The sequence below is a fragment of the Neocloeon triangulifer genome, unplaced genomic scaffold (genome assembly GCF_031216515.1).
Source record: "Neocloeon triangulifer isolate White Clay Creek 2 clone unplaced genomic scaffold, ASM3121651v1 ptg000003l, whole genome shotgun sequence".
Taxonomy (NCBI): domain Eukaryota; kingdom Metazoa; phylum Arthropoda; class Insecta; order Ephemeroptera; family Baetidae; genus Neocloeon; species Neocloeon triangulifer.
In genome coordinates this window covers 4,531,809-4,550,382 of record NW_026775546.1, presented here as the reverse complement: position 1 = coordinate 4,550,382, position 18,574 = coordinate 4,531,809, and the positions used below count along the sequence as shown (strand labels likewise).

Sequence of the window (18,574 nt, the reverse complement as noted above, 5' to 3'; positions counted from 1 at the left end):
GTTTTCTTTTAAATAACTTTTGTGCAAAAGTCTTGATATTGTTGAATATAAACTTGTAAATTACAAACGCAAATATGTGCCTTTGACCTTTTGCGATTCATTATTACAAGTAGAACAGAAAGAAAACTTGCAAAACGCTTTTTATGGTGAATGTGAATTGAAGCATAACTCGTGATTAATTTTCCGAACCACCTATAACGAGCGAACGCCTGCAGATTAGATTGTTTGCAACCTGCGAAGCACTTATTCTGAAAGTGCAGCGGGGAAAACTCTCTCGGCTCACTGAACCGTTAGGCCAAATGCCGTTCTCGGGTGTGGTGCAGGTTGCAGCCCGCGCTCTTTGCAGGCGTTCGGAGAAAATCGCAGTTCTTTTATATTTATATATTTCGCAACAAACGTTTGGCCGGAGTGAATTTGCGCGTAGTACGAGCAGATTTAGAGGCGGCGCAGGGTGGGACGCGAGCAGGTACGTGGCTCGCTCTGGCCGCTGCGAGCGGGCGTTTCTGCAGCTGCGTAACTATTGATTTTCCCGCTAACACACATCTCTCTCTGTGTGTTGGCAAGAAAATGGGCCGGGCAGCAGCAGCAGCTTTTTGCTCGCTCGCTCGCTCGCTAACCCGCTCTTGCTAATAATAATATGTATGCACGTTGTGTGCAGCCGTTTCGACCATTAGCCAACTGACAACAACTCTTGGCGATTTTTTTGCCTTATTTTTCGCATTTTTTATTTACCGAGGAGGAAAGATTTTTGCCCGGGATGCGGCTTAATTACAGGAGACGGATGAAAATGGAGCAGCCCCCGCACGTCCTGGAAAATTTTCTGCTCCGAGAGGCTTTAATTTCGTTAGGGCGTCCGAACTTCTCAAGCGCATGGATGCCTCGTAAATTTGAAATTATGAACCGTTGATGGGGGGCTTTGTGATCTCTGTGATGTCAGCTCGCGTGTTCATCGGACCCGAAAATCGCCTTGGAAATTTTCGGCGTGTTGAAATGGTTAATTTGAAATCAAAAATATATGCTCTACTATACAAAATGATAGTAAAATGTATTTCAATGTTAATTTTTTAAACTAACAAACTCTGACATCTCTATTTATTAATCTTTCAATTTAAAATATCATATTAATTCATTTTTATAGATTATTTAATGAAAAGGCATTAAAAATTGTTTACAAGATATAGGATTCATGTCCTTTTGAATTTTTTTTCAAATCGTAAAAATTAAGGAAGCAAGTTGATCAATAAAACCGATTTAATATTTTTCGTAGTTAACATTAAAAGGATTAAAAAGAACACAATAAGTAGAAAGTTATATGACGGACCTTTTTTTGCGGATATGATTGAATTTGATAAAAATAAAAAATTTGATAGATGATATTTAAGCTTCAATTTCTATTACCAAATATTTATACGTTTGGGAAAAGTTAGAAATCGTTCCCAGAATTTGTTTGTGAAAATAAGTAATTGAATATAAAGTTCTGGGAACATCATAATTTCAAAGTTTCCACGACGTCTTTGAGGAAAATTTACAAATTAATATTTTCTAACTTGTAAAATTCTTGACAATTTCCAACGGAAAATGAATTTTAATTCGAAGTTTTCCTGGAAACGTTTCAATTCTCAAAACTCTTCGTCAATATTTTCATAACTTTTCAAAATTTTTCTGAATTTTTCCAGCTTAAATGAAAACCTTGGCTGTTTTATTTTTAGCATTTTTTGGCCACAAGATTTGCATTAGCTGATTAATTTCGGCGCGGTCCGTTAACATTGTGACACAAATTTGGCAGAAACGGCCAATTTGTCGCGATTTCGCCGCAACTTTACGAGGCGTGGCGGAATTTAAAGAAGCACCTTTGCCAAGTTGGCTCGGCGAGTGCGCGAGAGAGAGAGAGATGATGTTTGATGGTTCTAGCTTAATGGAAATAAGAATCAGTGGCGTGGAAAACTAAGCGAAACCCGTCCGTAGATTGCGCGCCGACCATATTCACGGGCAAAAGTAGCTCACGGCAGCCGCGCCTGCTCGACTTTATTACCCAGGCCGCGTATGTATCTCTCCAAAAACGCTTTAATAAAGAGAAATTGGGCCGTCATCCAGCCCGACAAATTCGAACCGACAATTTCATCAGCGAATTCGGGTATGAATAAAGAAAGAAGAGCTGCCGACATTTGACCTTTGCCTTCGGCGCACTTATTTGAATTCGCGCCAGTGCTTTGCAAATATTTGATCTGCGATTGAGTAACAAGAGCGCTTTGCATGGAAAAAATGTCACTCTCTCGCCCCGGCAATGAACGCCAAGTGGATTGTGAAATGTCAGTCCAACCTGCCAGATTTCGGATATTTTTTTTACTGGGTTGCTGAATTTTTGTACTCGACGCCAATTTATTGATTTCATATTGTAAAATGGTCAAAAATTTATTTAACACGAATGTTGGAGTCAAATGCGTTTTTTTAATAATAGCAGTCTTAATCATGTAAAACATAAAAGAAATTTTAATTTTGTAAAATTCCACTCAAGTATAGTTTTCTCATTACTCTAATGTTAAGTAATAATTTTTAATTTCAATTATGAAAATTTAAAAAATACAGAATATATGTTTCTTGTCAAAAAATTTCTTGACGTTTTTAGGTTTTTTTTAATTAATTGAATTGATTATTTTCGTTTATAAAACTACTTTTAATTTTAAATTATAGACTATCCTTTTTTAATTGAGGGACTTTTCAAGTTGGTATAAAATAATTTTTAGAGCAACTTGAAGCCCTTAAATGTTGAATTATTACCGTTTTATTACCATACTCATTACATTTTCAATTTCAATTGAAATTAAAATTTAATCCCTATGTTGTCACAATAAAATCACGCAGAAATATTTAAATAAATTCAATTTAATCTAAAAATGGTTGCTGTAGGTGTATTTTTTAATAAATTGCTTTAATTGCTGAACTGGAGATTGTTAAAATTTAATAATAATGTACTTTTTGTACATAAATAATATTATGAAACTACAAACTGGGCTTTTCCTCATTGCAAAAATTTCTTTAACAGCTTAAATATAGTTTCAGCTACTAACTTCTTATTTCATGAGGAAAAATCAACAAAATTAGATAACTTTATAATCAAAATGTTTACAAAAAAGTTTTTAAAACAACCTTCTCAGCGAGAGGAAAGTTCGACTATTTGCCAAGAATTGATCAAGTAGAAAAAAAATGTTTAAAACTTTTAAGCATATTAAAAAAAAAACTCTTTTTCCAAAGCAGATTTTTTGATAAAATTTTTACAAAATGTCAGCTTAGATTTTTTGCAGTTGAGGTTTGCGATACTCACTGTTTGCTTGGGTGCGTCACCGGGGGGACCTGGCGGCGCATCCATGTTGACCTTTTTGGACTCGGCGATCTTCTGGATGGCCATGAATCTGTTCTTGCGCATCTGGATCCGCTTGGCCATGTAACCGACCGTGGCGTACTCTGCGAAATGCCGGCCAAAGTCAAGAAGGCAGCAAAAGGGGGTTGCTTGGTTTAGCCGGTCTCGGCTATACATAGCATGGCATGCATGCACAATTATCCCAATTTAGGCAATCGGCTTTGCTGAAAACTCGCGCGTTTTGCGTGGAGGGCAAACACAACTTTGTGCGGCTTCGGAGGTGCTGCCGTGTGAGGGCGGATTAGGAGAAGGCCCGGCGTTATTTCCAGTCCGTCGGACATGATTGGAATCGCTTTTATGATTTTTCAGAGGCCCGCGGTTGAAAAGTTATTGGCTCCGTGTGTGTATGTGTGGGGCGTTGGGCCGGTGCCAACTATTCCACCAGCAGCAGCAGCATCTCCGTTCAAGCCATAAATTGCCGTAATTTATTTTGCAAACTCGAATGGCTCGAGCTGCATTCATTCTATTTCAATTCAGCAAACTTTGCAGCTTCTCGCTAACTCCGCCTGCTGCTAGTTCTCCGTGTTGAATGTTAACACCAGAGAACGAAAGAAAGGAGAAAGAAAGGCTCGCTACGTGTTCAATTTCAAAATTTTTTTTGTTCAAGGCAATTATAATTAAATTATTAAAAATTAATATTTTTACTTGCACGTTTGAATGCTACGTCAGAATTAGTTCTGTGAGACCTTACCTTGGCCGAAAATTTCTCTCTTTTCGCTTACTTTGACTCTCTTCCGTACGCTGTTTGGTTGGTGAGTGAGACAGAAGTCGCTCGTCTCCAACGAGATATCAGTTGGGTTGACACGAATTGAGGAGAAAAGCAAAATAACGAAATAAATAAGGAAAAAAAACATATCGACGGGAGAGTTGTTAGATTAATATATATTTTTGGGGACTCTCATGCGACAAGGGTGGGTTGGCGGATTATTTAATTTCCGTTCAAAATAATAACTGCAGCGTGTGAAGTGTGAGAGTGAGTGGAGAGATTATTATATTATATAATTTTGCATTCTTCTAATCTACAAGGGTGTGAAAGATGATAGAGGAGTGTTGGGCTTGGAGAGAGAAGAGAAAGATGAAAATTATTCAGAGGAAACGAAATGAAAAGAGTCATTCGTAGCGTTATTTTCGCAGCACGGAAGAGCCTGACTTTGATAAAAAACACTCGACGCAGCGCGCGCGTTTTCTCGCCGTTGTCCCCCCACCCGGGAATTTTGTCAATTTTAAATAAATTTAAAAAATAATTTTGTATATTTTGAAATCTCATATAAGTGTCAAATTTGATAAAGAGCTCTCGTCCAACCGTCCACCTCAGCCTCTGAATTCACCGACCTCCGGAATCTGCTCCGAGTTTGGTCGGTTTCAAAATTCTGGGGGTCGGGGGTGAATTGAGCCGTCCGACGGGCGGCTGGCGACGCCCCTCCATCGTTGCGGGACGAGTCTGTCACTTACCGAGCAGCGATGCGAAGACCATAACGAAACATGTTCCCAGATAGACGTCAATGGATTTAACATAGGAAATCTTGGGTAGGGCTGCATTGGTGGATGACATTAGGGTAGTCATGGTGAGGACAGTGGTGACCCCTAGGGCGACCCTAGCTGGAGTCGCATTCCGATTTAGCCAGAACGAAACCCATGAGATGATGACGATTAGACCAGAAGGTATGTAGATCTGGATGAGGTAGTATCCCATAGAACGTACGAATTGAATCTCGCACGCCAATCTCGAATAATTCCCTATCAATGAAAAGTACACTTGTAGAGGCAAAACAACATTATCAGAGCAAAAAAGATATTTTGGTAATACAGATTTGTATTTTTCTTTGTGTCTACGGTGTCTCTGGGTTTTTCAAAAACCATTTCGTTACTTTTGTAATTTATCTTATCTAATTTTGATTTTTTTTCTGGGACAGTTTAGGAGATACAGTAAAGTAAAATCAACTCAACAAACTAAATCTTGAAAGCAGGGATAGGATGTTGAATTTATGCAAATATATTTAGCAATATTACTTTTTTTGAAAGAACACGTCCGAACCATTTATCTAAAATGTCTCTAAAAAGTGTGTGAAGTCTGTATGATATAAAATACAGATTGTGGTAATTTTTACTTTAAATATATCTAAAATCTAAAAGTCACAAACATTTAATATAACAGTGCTGTTTCGAAATAGGTGCCCAAAAATATTGTTTTTTTTTCTGTATCAACATTTTTTTGATTGGTCATGTCCTTGGATAGAGGGAGAGGAGGTTGGGTTGAGGATAGAAAATAGAATAAAAAAACTAAACTCGACCGTAAACGTTCATTAGTAGGACGAAGGGCTAGGACTGTGGTGAGCAGAGCGATTAATTAAACCCCCTCGCCCCCTCCACGTTGAAGTAGTTGTCAGGAAGGGTGTGGGCTTCCTAAGACGCGGAGGAGAGTTGCAGGTGCAAAAACAACGAGAGGGGTAAATTAATTCTGGACGCATCGCCAACAGCAGAAATGAATATGATACATGAAAAAGCGTCTGCTGAGGACGATATGTTTATTTTTTTTTCTTCGACGTACAAGTAAGCGTCCATATGCGATAGTTGTTCACAAAAAACCAGTCCAGCGCTAAATCCTACCGACTCCGCCCGAACACGATAATCCAGCCAGGTATATATTTATGTTAGTGTTCAAAATATTCCTCACTTATTTGTCACCAAGACACGCAACTTTTTTACTGTCGTTAAATGCTGGGTAATATCGACCGGCGAGGGCCGCTATTACACCGAGGAGTCCTCACCAAGATCACCCATTATAATTATCATGTACACACAATCGGTGAAAAGAATATAAATTTAAAGAAACACATGACTCTTAACATTGTCCCCGAAGGAAACAGAATTTTAAAGAAAACGCAAAAACTCATTGTACGTATTTGTTTGGAGGGAGGGGGGTTGCAAAACGGTTTGATGACCTAAAAGGCTATAAAAAGTAGACGGCTTTTTCATCCCAAGAAGTATGATCGGCGCACCACGCAAATCAGACTTCTCTCCTCGACAGAGAAAAATACAAATGATTAATCAGAAAAAAGAGAGCAGCGACATGGAGACTTTCCATCTTGCATGCGAAAAGTCTCCATTCAGCAGAGATTATAATAAATAGTGATATATATTGTTGTAAATCGTCTTCTCCAGAGAGAAAGTGAGCGGAAATATACGTGAATTGAAATTCATGACTTGATGGAAGGACGATTTTTCTTAACTACATGAGATGAAAGTAATAAAGACGTCGATCACTTGATAGTAACCATAATTTAATTCGGTCTCGCATGCATATATCAAAAATCAACTATGGAGCAATGAGTTGTATGGACCAGAAATAAATTAAAAACGAGTGCGTGCAAGTCCCACTAATGATATAATGATATGACATGGGAACTTTGCATGCATTGATTATAGCTTGTCTAACAGTAATATATAAAAAATCTCAGGAAAAAGAAAATCATAAATTAGAGAAAAAAATCAAGAGGTCGAGCGCGACAGGGACAATATATTGGTAATAATATTATCATGAGTCTTTTTGGTTAATTAGATTGTGGTCGACTCGCGGCCAGATTGATGACTGCTTCTTGGTAAGAACTCCTTATTTATTTAACTGGTTGGTTGTTTAGATAGTAGACACAAAGAAAAATATTTTATCATGTATTAAGGTAACGGAAAGCGTATTTTACTGATGCGAGGTTAAGAGGTGATAATTATATATAAATAATTTTATATTCACTTGAAACGAAAAAATCATCGACAAATTGTACAACAAACACATCAACAGTCACAAACCATACAGGCGTGCTGATGAAAATGAGCGAGCATGCACTAAAGCTTGCCAAGAAAAGTATAACTACGAGAAAGTAACCAAGAAAAAGTGAGACATGCGAATGAAAGATATATATAACAGGGAAAAAACTGAAAGAATAAAAACGTCACGGATCTTATCACATCGAACTACCCTGCGTTTGTTCTAAGAAATCTATTTCATGATCAAATTGAGGAAAAACATGGAATTTTTTTTTATAAATGTATGAATATTATTGGAAGTGGACGAATTCGTGGAGATGAAATATAAAAATAGCTTATGGCCCGGATCTCGCGCCCCAACAGATTCTCACTTGACTGATTTGCGGCGCAGCGAAACTGAGGGATATATAAATATATAAAAATCGGAATCCAGCGAGCAAAGCAACTCATGCATGGGTCATGCCTCGTACACACTCAAGTCTCGCGGCCGCCCTGATAAATTCATCCGTCGGCCGAGCGAGCAAGAATAAATGCACGCTGGCCGTCCGATGAAAAATTTATCGGGCATCAATGGATGATAAAATGCAGACAGGGAACAAAATCTTCCGCCCGACGCTGCCGAGGCACAAGATGGCGGCCGGCGATTTTTTTTTTTTTTTACCTCCGTCGATCAATTTGGGTTTAAGAGATTACAGGGAAAGGACCCACTCGGTTCTCTCATCCCTCCAAAGTGATTAGTAGGGAAACCCACGGGGGAGGCATGACTAATGCCCTAGTAATTTGATTGATCAAATATAATCGCGAGGGCCAGCGTCGGGTCGGAATGATGAATGGAACGAATCTGTCGGAATTTGGAGCCTGGGTCTGATTAAGATAATAATTTTTTTCCTCTCGATAAAACTTGATCAAAAGAGTTTGTATGAGTTCGAAGGGTGCTATACCTGTAGTTAGACTTATTTCATGAGCTCTTTGCCGATGGCCCAGGACTTTAAATTGAGGTAACGATACTTCGTTGGAAACGCCAACCGAGTTTGGGCCCTCGTTCCATTTATACCGGATGTCCCTCATAGTATATCCGACTAGAAAAAGCCATATATGCACAGAGTTGATTTTTCAAACAAATTAACCGACACTCTGCTCAAGTGTTAGAGCAAAAATACATGATATATATATAATTATTATTTTGGCATCGATATAGATTGTATTAATTATGATGAGTCAAAACAAGTTTGATGTGATGACAGAGAGGAAGAGAGCGAAACAGTTTGAGAAACAAAAGAAAACGGCGAACATAAATTTTGAGGAGAAATAATAGACAAACAGAGAGACAGAGAAAAATTAGCGTTCAGATGGCCAGCCGTGCGCGTCCAGCACGGGGCTCACTGCCTTCTCAAGCTGGTTCGTGAGCTGCGAGAAACAACCTTTTTGTTTTTGGTATTTTTTTTTTTACTTTTGTCAAGTTGATCAACTTTTGTCTGACAAAATTGCACACGCACGCATATATTTCACACGCACACACTCTCACACAATTCAAAACGCGACCGTGATAGCAGGTCACGTGGTCGGCTCGGTTGGCCATAGCCCGACCTGGGGTCCTGTCAGGGGGCGGCGCCGCAGGCCTCGTCAGTAGTGGGGCCGGCGGCGCCCGAACAGCGACATGGCTGCCGTGCGAGGGCAACACTCTTCGTCTTTGACGAGTGCCGAGCAGTGGTGGAGGGGGAGGTCAAATTGATTGATTGATTGATTGATCAAGCAGCAGGTAAATCTCTCTACCTGTGGACAGGTTAATTTCGGACTGGCGCTGCCTGTGGCCAAGCACGCGGAACTGCGGCAGCTCCACCATCGAGGACACCCCCACCGAGCGTTTGCCGTCGCTCCAGTGATACCGAATGTCTTTCATCGTGTAGCCGACTGGTCACATGTTGAGCATACACGGGCATGGTCATTCTTTCTCATTTTGCATTACGCAACATTTGCACTAGGGGCGCCCAACCTCCGCGACAAAATCGACGCGTGGAATCACTTACTTATTTTTTATTTAAATTTTTAATATGAGACGCTTTTGAATAGGTTGAATAGAAATTAATTAATTTTTTAATTAAACAGAATTACCGAATAAATCAATTTTTTTAGGTTATGCAAAATTAATTCCAAATACTCCGAATGTTAAAAAATTAGTTTTCAAATTTTTAAATCTATTTATGTTCACGTCTTAATCGTCTTAAACTCTTTTATCAATGATTTATAAATTTTCGAGACGTATTTTTACACAAATATTTATATTCACAAATTAATTATGGAAACAAGCAGGCACCTTTTTGGGTTTGCAGTGCGCACGAGTAGCGCTAAAGAAACTTGTAACGAGTTTCGCAACTCGCAGAAGATACATATTTTATTCAGAGTGCAAACTTTCTCCCTCTGCATGGTGTCCTCTATCTCTCCCTTTCTGCGGTCCCTTCTGATTCGAATCAAAACAGCAGCCTGCTTGCTGCCGCTTAAATATTCAATCTCGCGAGCATCTCATATCTCCCTCCTATTGACTTTCCGCTCGAGTTCGAGTCCCAGGTGAGCGACGAACGCCTTCGCGGGGGCTGCTATGCAACCAGCTGGTCCCCGGTGCGCAACAATTTGCATAAGTGTGATCGTTTCCACGCGCGAATTTGGGCGAAGGAATGCGCGAACTTGTGTGTGTGTGGGTTGGTAGTATGTGTACATATCAGGGAAAAAAGAGAGAGAAAATAAAAGTGGTATCGCAGATTTTTCTCCTTCACCTGGCGCTCTCGGCATCGATTGCTGCGAGAAAGGAAACAAAGGAGGAAAGTTGGAAATGTAAAGTTGTCTGCTTGCTCTTTCTGACTGGCCGCGGGCGGAAAGGAGGAGAAGAAGAAGTAATGCAGCATGCGAGCTAATAATAAAATTTCCTCCACGAAAGCAGAAATGAAAGGCGAAGCATCAGAAATGAGCAAAGTTCCGTTTCAAGTAGAGGCCAGCATAGAACTTCTCGAGAGCAGTCGAAAAATGTTTTAATCGCAGTCAGTCAGCCAAGAATTTTTGCGTGCGCCACCGTGAGTTTATATATTATTTTTTCATCCCCCAGGCACGGAAATTTATTGCACCACTCGGTGGGAAAGAGGCGGCCGCGCCTTTGAACATAATTAACTTGTCCTTCCTGAAAATGTATGTTCCTTTTTTTATTCTGTATTCCCCGGAAAATTAATCGTTTCGCGACTTCTTCTTTTATTCATGCTCTTTTTATTCTCTCTCGGGGACGCACGCAACATTTCAGAAAAACAGGAAAATCATCTGCTTGTAACTGCAAAAAGACCATGTTAATTCGGAAAATTTAGCAGCACACTCGAGTGACTGGAACTGCTGCATTAATTCAACCCAGACATTCTTGTGTGCGCCTCAACTTTTTTTTTAGTTCGTGCGCCACTTCTTGCAGCCAGGCCAAATGGAATTATTATTATACTCGTTTTAATTAAACGCGATGCAAACGAGCTCGAGTCACGCGAGCGCGGCAATTTTCCGCGGTGCCAGAAACAACTTCAATTCAAAAGTTCGGAAAGGTGCGGGAAGATACTTACAGCTCTCAATTTCAATGTTACAAAGTTGTCTATCCATAGGAAAATATTGGAGATTCATAGGGCATGATGCGGTGATGGTCAGTCTGTGAACAAAACGGTGGAAAATGAACACAAATATTTAAAATGCATAAAGTAATAAAAAAAATATGCGTATTTTAAATTACAAACGGTTTGAATTTTTTTTAAATATTCAAGAAAATGCAAAATTTAAAAGCCGGCTCGATATTATAGTATAAACTAGATTCACAAACAGAAAATTACTCAACCAAGGCTCACGGCAGTGGATGGGGTCTTTGAAATATTTGAATTGTGGTGGTGCCATTTTGTCCAGAAAATCCTTTTTTATAAATAACTTTTTTCAACAATTTAATGTCAACAATGTATTTTGACAATGAGTTTTTTTTTTTAATTTTCAAAAACAACTGTATTATTAGCGAAGATCAATTCTTTCAGAAAAAAAGCTTAGTAAACCAAAATATCAAACAAATGAAAATAATTCATAAGTTTCATTTATTTAAAATCCCCTCAAATAAAAAAAAATTGCACTGCTTTACAGGAATAGAATTCCACCTTTTCTTAACCTCTGCCAACGATTTCTCAGTTGTGTTTTTTTTCTCGCCGCATTTAGAAAAACGAGATTGCTTTCGCAGCCAGCGATGCATTTCTCTCGCTTTCAAAACGGCGCATCCTTGGAGGAAATAATGAGACGAGCTGGCCTCTCGCTCAGTGCTCGTCCGAAGCACACACCCCTCTCGGTTCAAGTGGCGCGCACAATACAATGACTGCAGATATGCAAAGAAAGGATGATAATACGTGCTCGGCGTGCACCATGAATAATTGGAAGCGACGCGCGTAGGCTGTAAAAAAAAGAAGCAAGTGCGAAAAGTAGGCCTGGTTTTTGCAATTAAAAAATGAGGAGAGTTGCGCGATAATCAAGCACGGGGGGTGGTGCAACCTAGATATGCTCTTGCTATGGTGCTTGACTTTTTATTATGATAATGTCCACTTTGAGACGACGGCAGAAGGAACCCGGCTGTGCCGTCGTCTCTTGCTTTCTTTCTCTGCTGCAGCTGTGATTATTATTACTATTGTGAGCCGCGGAGTGTTTGTTTTTATCTCACGGCTCGTTGTCTTTTTTCAATGTTTTCATTTGTCTGAATGCTCGCGCTGACCCAGATTCGCTCGCCGTGCGCCAACTTGATGCACTCGCTGCACGAATGCAATCATCCGCGAAATTATTGCTGCCCGACGACGACCTTCCACACACTGCATGCACACCAGCCAAAGAAACTTTCTTTGCGCTAATTAATTTGCAAAAATGTACAAGAGCTGCGAGATTTGAATTATATGCAGATTTCGGCCTGGATTCGCGCGCGGGCGCTTTTCCTCTGCAGAGGCGCTTTGTGCTCCTCTTTTTGCGCTTCACGAATTCACAATGACTTTTCACAAAGCGGAATGTTGGTAGAAAAAAAAGGAAGCAAAACTCGGCATCCATTTTTTTTTTTTTTTTAGATATTTTTATTTTGGAATTTTTTTCGTGCAAAAGCAGAGCGCCGCTTTCATGCTAGTTAATTTGTTGTGAAAGGATTTTACTCAAGCGCTTTCATCCACCCAGCAAATGGTTAATTTTGTGTTTTATGTGGAAAAGAGGGTGGCTCTTTCTGTCGCTTTTGCGACTGAATCACTTGGGCGGACAATTTTTGCATTTCTGACGCGGCAATTGTGCGCCTCCATGCGATTTGAATTTTAATTTTGCTGCCACATTTTCTAACCGATAACATTCTTGGTAAAGAAATGTGTATTATTATAGTTTTTGTTTATTTTTGCACATTGTTAGTCGTTAAAAAAAATTTATTTAACAAAAAATGGAATTGTTGGAAATATAATTTTATTTTTTATTTTAAAATAAATTTATCATGATATTTAATCTGATTTATTCACAGTTATTAAATTATTTAATGAGCAAATAATAAATAATATTTATTACTGATTTTTTTAAATTTAATTTATAAATACGATTGATGCCTTAGAAATGATAAAAAAAACTTTAGAAAATTTATAAATTGATTAACTGGCATACGAAAAGATGACTTTGCCGTTAAAGAACTGCGATTGAATTAAAAATTTAATCCTATGCCATTAAAATATGAATATTATTTTTTTTTTAAATAGAAATATAAATAATTTTTAAAAGTGAATTCATGAAAACATTCATGCAACTCACATTTTATTAATTATATTAATTCTCTGTATTTAATTTTTAAATGATGATATATTTTCAGGTGGAATTAAGAGTCGCCACAGAGAAGGGATAATTACCTGATGGAAGAAACCACGGGCTTGATTAAAAACAAACGTGAGTGTTTTCGGTAAATTTTGTCTTTTGAACTTAGGGGCTGAGGTGGTGGCTTTTGCGTGCGATTCCAGCAGAAGCCAAAGTTTGTTTTCCCGGATCAAGGGGTTGAAGCAGTCGCTCTTTTCAAGACCAAATCCGCCTTCGTATTCATGCACAAGAGAATTTTGGGTCGGAGAATTTTTGCCCGAGTCAGCCGCGAGCGGAATGAAAGCTGTGTATTCAGACGACAAGTACACTTGACGCGCAAAATTGAGCTCGGCTAATTCCAAAGTCAAGACGCGCAATTAGAGGAATTTCTGCCGAGTGGCAAATTCTGGCTCGGAGCAGCCGCGGATTATTAATCGTCATTATTTGTGTCGACTGCTGCTCGGCGGCGCACTTGGCGAGAAGCAGCAGGCAGGGTTTATGGAGCAGAAAATGAGAAAGCGGCTGGAAAAAAGTAATCACGGTAAAAGTGTAATCTGTAAGATGGATCTCTGAATAACATTTTCCAACATGGCGCTCGCCCCCCGCGTGACCTTTTCGCCCAACCGGCAATTAAAAAGGCATTAAGACGCAAACAAAGCACACGCCCGCAATATTCTTTCTTTTTTCCACCTTTTTTTATTTATTAATATAATCATAATGTCCATTCCATTCGTGTGATGCAAATTGTTGCGTGCACCGTCCGGAGAACACGATAATTTTAATTAGGACAAATTGAATTATGACACAGCAAATCCCGGCCGCCGCCTTTTGTTTGCGTCGTAAAAAGGCGAGAAACATCAAAGTTGAGCGCGACGACGACGACGGGAAAACGAGTGCGAGCAAAAGCTCCTACTTTTTTATATTATTTTTTTCAGCTCGCCCACCCACCAGGCTTGCTTTTCATCAGCGAGCAGGAAAGTGCTCGGCAGTAAAACGGCGGCGGAGCAAAAAGCGGCGGCCGCTCTCTGATTGCGATTTCTCGCTGGCTGCGCCGTTAAAAAAGTCGGCGATTACGAGATTAATTTCCAGCGAGAGTTGGTTAGTTGTTCGCCGATTCGAGTGACAGCAGCGAGAGAGCACTTCTCTCATTTTCGATCCATATTGTTGTTTGGCTTGATGAATGAGACGAAGAGCAACAAAGGACCGTTTTCAAAAGGATTTGGTATAATTTATTGCGGTGGGAAAAAAATGGGAAGAAATCGTCAGCTTGTCTTGCTGGGCGCATATTTCACGTGGATAAACGACTGTTTATGACATATCTGGAGCTTTTCTCCTTAGAATCTTTCAAAAGGACAGAGAGAAATGTACGGAAAAAAAACTAATGGTTCCAAAAATTGTTCAATAAAAAAGCGGTGAAAATTTTCCATTCTCGAAATATGTTTATATTGATTATGAAATGAAAAAGGGCACAAGTGGAAAATATATTCAATTGATTTTTATATTATTTGAGCTGAAATATATTAACGAAGAAAAAGAATTCAGTTTTATTCAGAAACGGATTAAGTTAGTAAATCCGAGTATTAATAAGTAGGTCAGGTTGTAGGAGTTGCATTGCAACACTCTCAAGTTATGTGCCGACTGTTCGTACCACGCATTAAGAACGGAGCCAATCTGAAATTATTATTATTAAACTGCTGATATGCGTCCATTAAGCAAGGTTAATGCATCAAAATTACAACTCTTCGCAAATTTATCGACCATAAACTTTATCACTAGACATCCGACACGCATATTTACAAGGCACAAGCAGCCCAACTACGTCCTTTCTCGTCGTCCCGCATTAAAATTCCATTCTCATTCAAATTCATATTCCGCCGTCGAAACGGCGGCTCTTCGCAAACGAGCTCCGGAGAGGATTTTAACTACTTTGCAGCATAAAAGGTTAGAAAGTGGCCGAAATGATGTGGAATTTGCATAACGTCGTCAGTGTGCGCGAGCGCATAATTTCGCTGCGAGCCGAAATTAATGGCCCCCGGAAAAATGCAAAACGCGCGTAAAAAGCGCATGGAAGCGCGACTCGGATTAGCAAAAACAACTCATTAATCACGCCGACAACAATAAAAATTTGTACGTGCGCGAGACGAATCTCTTCTGTAAACGAGTGTAAAAAATAAAATATGCATGTATAATTTCACTCGGAAGAAAGAAAGAAAGAGAGACGGCCGCTTCCGTCCCTCTGACGTCATAATCACCATTTTTACGTCACTGTAAATTTTCCAGCCCGTTGCTGTCACACCTTATTACGGCAGCGGCGCAAAAAAGCGTTCCCAAGCTTTATTAAAAAGAGCCGAGAGGGAGAGAGAGAGAGAGAAGTGGCACTTGCGAATATATAGAAAACGTGTATATTATTCGATGGCTATGGTCGTCGCCAAACTAACTGATTGAGCACCAACTCTCTCGTTTTGCAGTTTAGTGGCTGGAAACACACATGCACGTCACCGACGGCTTTGTGTTCGACAATCAGAGTCAAGTGGAGAGGATTTAGCCCAAGGTCGTCGGTGCCGAGCAACAAGGATTTTGAATAATCTATTTCCGGACAGTACTGCGAACGAGAGACCTGTTTTAGCCACCACGGTTCACAGAATATTGACCCCAAAGGTTGAGAAAAACGCTACATGCAGCTCTTATGGAGACAAAAATATTGATTTTCAAATTATTATTTTTTAGTATGAGGAAAAAAATCATTAAAGATCTTTCTTGCAGTGGAATATGAAAAGAAAATCTGTGTATATTTTACAAAATAATTTTGAAAAGATTGTGTTTGCATAAAAGCGATAAGTTATAATGTGTCTTAAAATTTACCAAAATTTACTGAAAAATATTTGCAACATTAAAATTCCTTGATTCACTGCATATTCTTAAATTAAAAAGAAGTTTCTTTTAATTTTGCTGCTTCTTTATAACGTTTTCCACTGTGAAAAATTAACTTATCTTATGGTATTTTTATTTTACGATGTTCGGGATTCAAATTCTTACTCATCACTGATAATCATCTTTTTCTCTGAAATGAATTTATTGCATTCATTTTTATTGATTTTTATTATCAAATTGGTACTCAACTTTATTGCCCTGTGAATGCTAGTGTGTGGTAATTCAGATCTGTATCTCAGCTTTGCTTCACGTACATGGAAATAGAACAAAACGTGTCTCTAATATCGCCCTTTTGACCTCTACAAAAACCTATGGCTTTTATTTGAACTCGGAGTTTTCAAAGTTCTTTTGTTAACAATAATTCACAATTGATAAAAATTTTAACGGCACAACCTGTTTTGATATTTCTTGTTAATATCATTCATACATACTTTAAATTTAAAGCTCTGCCTTTTTAAAAAAAATTTACAACCTCCTTTTTAACCAGGCAAATTTTTCATAAACTCTGGAATTTACAACCAGTACCGATTTATTATTATTTTGTAAGTAAATTTCGTAGCGTGCGCCGTACCATTAATTTCGGTGATCAAGTTGAATTTTTATGTCACTCGAATCACGCGAAAATCTCCCCTCGTATAGAAAGCGCGGACAAAAAGGACAAAAAGTCAAAGGTTATCGCATGCGAATTTCGCTCCGTTTGTTTGCTGCTGATTTATTTATTTATTTGCTCGGCTGCAGAAAATCAATTCGCTCTGTGGTTGCGCGTCACTTTTCCATACTTCCATAAAAGAGCCACACAATTTTCCTTATCGGCGAGTAATGAAATCTGTCCCATGGTGCTCGGCCGTGCACATTCATTCCTGCATACAATTTTTTTATGCTCTCAAGCGAGCAGAAAGAAACGTCGTATATTTTTTTTTTCTTATTTTCCCTCTACATATTGTAATTGATTTTTACCCGTATATTCCGCTGAGTTGAGCGCGGCGCATTTGAATGGAAAAATATTACGGGTCTCTCGTGATGCTGTCTAATTTCCGCGGCGACCTCGTTCCAATAATACGTTATTTTCAGATAAGAAAAACGACCAGTCTCTGTAAACGGCCGGGGTATTGAGAAAGCCCATTCGCATGTAAAAATATGTACGCCGTCGTCGTCGTGTATGTGACGTGTGTGGTCCGCCTTACTTGCGCGATCGAGGTAAACACACGCCCATAAAACAAAAACGCCAAATTAAACGTTTTCCCCCAGCCCTATTGATATGCAAATCGAGCGCCCGCCGACGGCTTTTCCGACGGAATAATAAAACTTTATGCCTGCACAAAAGTCGGCGGTGATCATTGATTAGTGACCTCGGGCGAAATCGTTCCTCTTGAGTAACTACTGAGCTTGGTCGTGTTTCACAATTTCTCAATGTTTGCGGCAATGCGCCATTATATTGCTTCAGAATTAATAAATATGTTTTTAAATGTGTGTAAAATTTACACACCATATAATATCAATTAGAAAATTATTTATTTATGGAATTCAAATGTGTTTTATTATTTAAATTTTTATTTCAAAGATTGTAGAAGAAATTCAGCACAGTATTAATTTGAAGCTGATAATTATAAACTTGATTTTAAAACTGCAAGAAAAAGTATTGAATTTATTAATTTTATTTTTTCCCACATCCTTACAAAACATTTTTTACATTAAATTGTTGTAAAAATTTATTAACAAGAAAAAAATTTGGACTAAACCACAAGCAAGAAGTTTGCTAAAATTTCCGAGATCAAAAAGACCCCATCTGTTGCAGTGAACCAAGAACAAAAATTATAATTAAATTTTATGGCTTATACTTTTCAAGCTTTTAACTTTTTCAATGGATTCAAGGGAAGAATGTCTGCAAAAAATTTGACTTGTAAAATTAAACTTTTCCTTTCCTCTAAAAAGAAAAAAACTTTGACAAACGGTGGCAAATTTTGCACTTTCTTGTTTGTATTTAAATTAATTTTCAATTTTGAATAATTGTAAATTGCACTCACCTAATACTCCTAGTGATGCTACCAGTGTGATGAATACGAATAAACTCGTTACTCGTAGTTGCAATATGGAAGTATGACTGTTTCTCGTTGACGAAGAATGTGTCAGGTACCCAGATGCTTTTTATAAAATCGGACCCAACTGAGAGCTGCTCTACCCCTGGTCTCTTCCGGAAGGACAATCTCGGATCCTTCCAAAATTGCCGAAAGTAGAAATCCAATGTAAAGTCCTTGAATAAGAGAGAAAATTGACACGCGTTAGAAAAATTCACATCTGGTTTCCGAGGAAAATGCAAACAGAAAAATGAATGTTTTAAGGAAAGAGGGAAACAGAGAGAAAAAGAGCAAGAATAAAAAACTACGCATATATATAAGAAAAAAGAGCTTCCACAGATTTGCACTCAAAGTGTCCAACTAAGTCTACGGCAGAAGCTGCTGCTCGGAAAAGAAAATCTAGTATAACATTGTTGCAAATTTGAATACACGCATGAAAGGGGCAAATTTTCCCAGCGCCTGTTTGGGAAAAAAATCTAGCTGATAACAAATTCACACAACCGCTGGCTGGGAAAAAAATACATTCACACTGCTTGCA

The 18,574-nt window shown here is 38.7% G+C and overlaps 1 protein-coding gene and 1 long non-coding RNA gene across 9 annotated transcripts in view; one reads left to right on the top strand and one right to left on the bottom strand.

The window, feature by feature from the left end:
- Nucleotides 1-13,123, top strand: part of LOC132193034 (uncharacterized) — a 63,243-nt gene extending 50,120 nt beyond the window's left edge. For both annotated transcript variants that reach the window (XR_009441393.1, XR_009441394.1), the window contains one exon: nucleotides 13,050-13,123. This is a non-coding gene — a long non-coding RNA (uncharacterized LOC132193034). The remainder of the gene's footprint in view (nucleotides 1-13,049) is intronic.
- The window catches only part of LOC132193031 (gamma-aminobutyric acid receptor subunit beta), a 47,812-nt gene that overhangs the window by 3,934 nt on the left and 25,304 nt on the right, over nucleotides 1-18,574 (bottom strand). For 4 of the 7 annotated variants that reach the window (XM_059613379.1, XM_059613383.1, XM_059613378.1 and 1 more), the window contains exons 4-8: nucleotides 17,986-18,212; nucleotides 10,768-10,850; nucleotides 8,122-8,259; nucleotides 4,871-5,155; nucleotides 3,323-3,462 (exon numbers count right to left, since the gene is read on the bottom strand). In XM_059613379.1, coding sequence (XP_059469362.1) covers nucleotides 3,323-3,462; nucleotides 4,871-5,155; nucleotides 8,122-8,259; nucleotides 10,768-10,850; nucleotides 17,986-18,212 — 873 coding nt within the window. Of the gene's footprint in view, nucleotides 1-3,322; nucleotides 3,463-4,870; nucleotides 5,156-8,121; nucleotides 8,260-8,953; nucleotides 9,092-10,767; nucleotides 10,851-17,985; nucleotides 18,213-18,574 lie in introns of all 7 variants that reach the window. The other 3 variants (XM_059613382.1, XM_059613384.1, XM_059613381.1) reach the window with 1 other exon arrangement.